Source organism: Eimeria tenella, genomic scaffold, assembly GCF_000499545.2.
Source record: "Eimeria tenella Houghton genomic scaffold, Eth_scaff2793, whole genome shotgun sequence".
In the NCBI taxonomy this organism is placed as follows: domain Eukaryota; phylum Apicomplexa; class Conoidasida; order Eucoccidiorida; family Eimeriidae; genus Eimeria; species Eimeria tenella.
The window spans coordinates 3,544-4,537 of NW_013542669.1; the positions used below are offsets into that span (position 1 = coordinate 3,544).

Below are 994 nucleotides of genomic sequence, written 5' to 3' on the forward strand. Positions count from 1 at the left end.
GCTGCTGCTGCGAGGCATCGCGCTGGTGCTCGTGCGGCAGCAACTGTTGCTGCTGCTGTTGCTGCTGCTGCTGTTGTTGTTGTTGCTGTTGCTGCTGCAACAAGTGCTGCTGCTGCTGCTCCAGGATCTTCGGAAACCTCTCATTCTGCATGTTCAGCGCCATAGGCCCCGGCACCACAACCCCAGAAGCGGAACCTGCAGCAGCCGCAGCAGCAGCAATAGCAGCAGCAGCATAGCAGCAGCCCGTACCCCAACAGCAGCAGCAGCAGCAGCCCTTCTGGGCTGCAACCCCACACGCCCTCAGCAGCAAACCCCTCCCCCTCAGAGTAGCAGCAACCCCCCAACAGCAGCAGGAAAACCTCCCCAGCGCCGCCGCAAACCCCCACCCCCACCCCCCCAGCAGCAGCAGCAGCAGCAGCAGCAGCAGCAGCAGGACTTGCCCCTCATGCCGATGGTGGGGGCGGGGGGCAGCACAACTCCAGCCAGTTCGCTCTCCAAGAGGTGGATTTTGCTGCGGAGGTCTGGGGGCAGCGCAGCAACAACTCTTGCTGCGTGCTGCTGGTAGTGGGAGTGCAGCAGCAGCAGCTCGTGTCGCTCTGCAACAGCAGCAGCAAATGCGGGATAAAAAAAGAGACAGTCCATGACCTGCTCCAAAGCAGCAACTCCAAACATCCACATTTTGCTGGGGGGCCCCTTGCGGAGGGCCTCGAGGACGCAGCGCAGCGCAACAGCAAGTGAGGGGCCCCGCTGCAGCAGCAAACCCTGCCGCAGCAGCTGCCCCAGCAGCACTGCTGTTGCTGCCAGCTCCTTCAAAGGGTACCGCGGCAGGTGCCGCGTCTCTCGAAATAAAGTCGAAAGAAATCGAGACACAACTGCTGCTTCGTGAGCAGAAGCAGCAGCAGAACTTCCCCGCTCCAGAGCAGCAAGAACCAGGTCCGCAGACGCGCCCCCTGCAGCAGCAGCAGCAGCAGCAGCAGCAGCAGCAGCGGCGGCG

General features: G+C 62.7%; 1 protein-coding gene across 1 annotated transcript; it reads right to left on the reverse strand.

The window, feature by feature from the left end:
* Positions 1 to 140: 140 nt before the first annotated feature.
* Positions 141 to 950, reverse strand: ETH_00042805 (uncharacterized protein; the record flags this gene model as incomplete). Its single annotated transcript, XM_013375434.1, has 2 exons — positions 141 to 195; positions 441 to 950. Coding segments are annotated over 2 exons (565 nt in total), but the record flags the coding sequence as incomplete, so codon positions are not given.
* Positions 951 to 994: the final 44 nt, after the last annotated feature.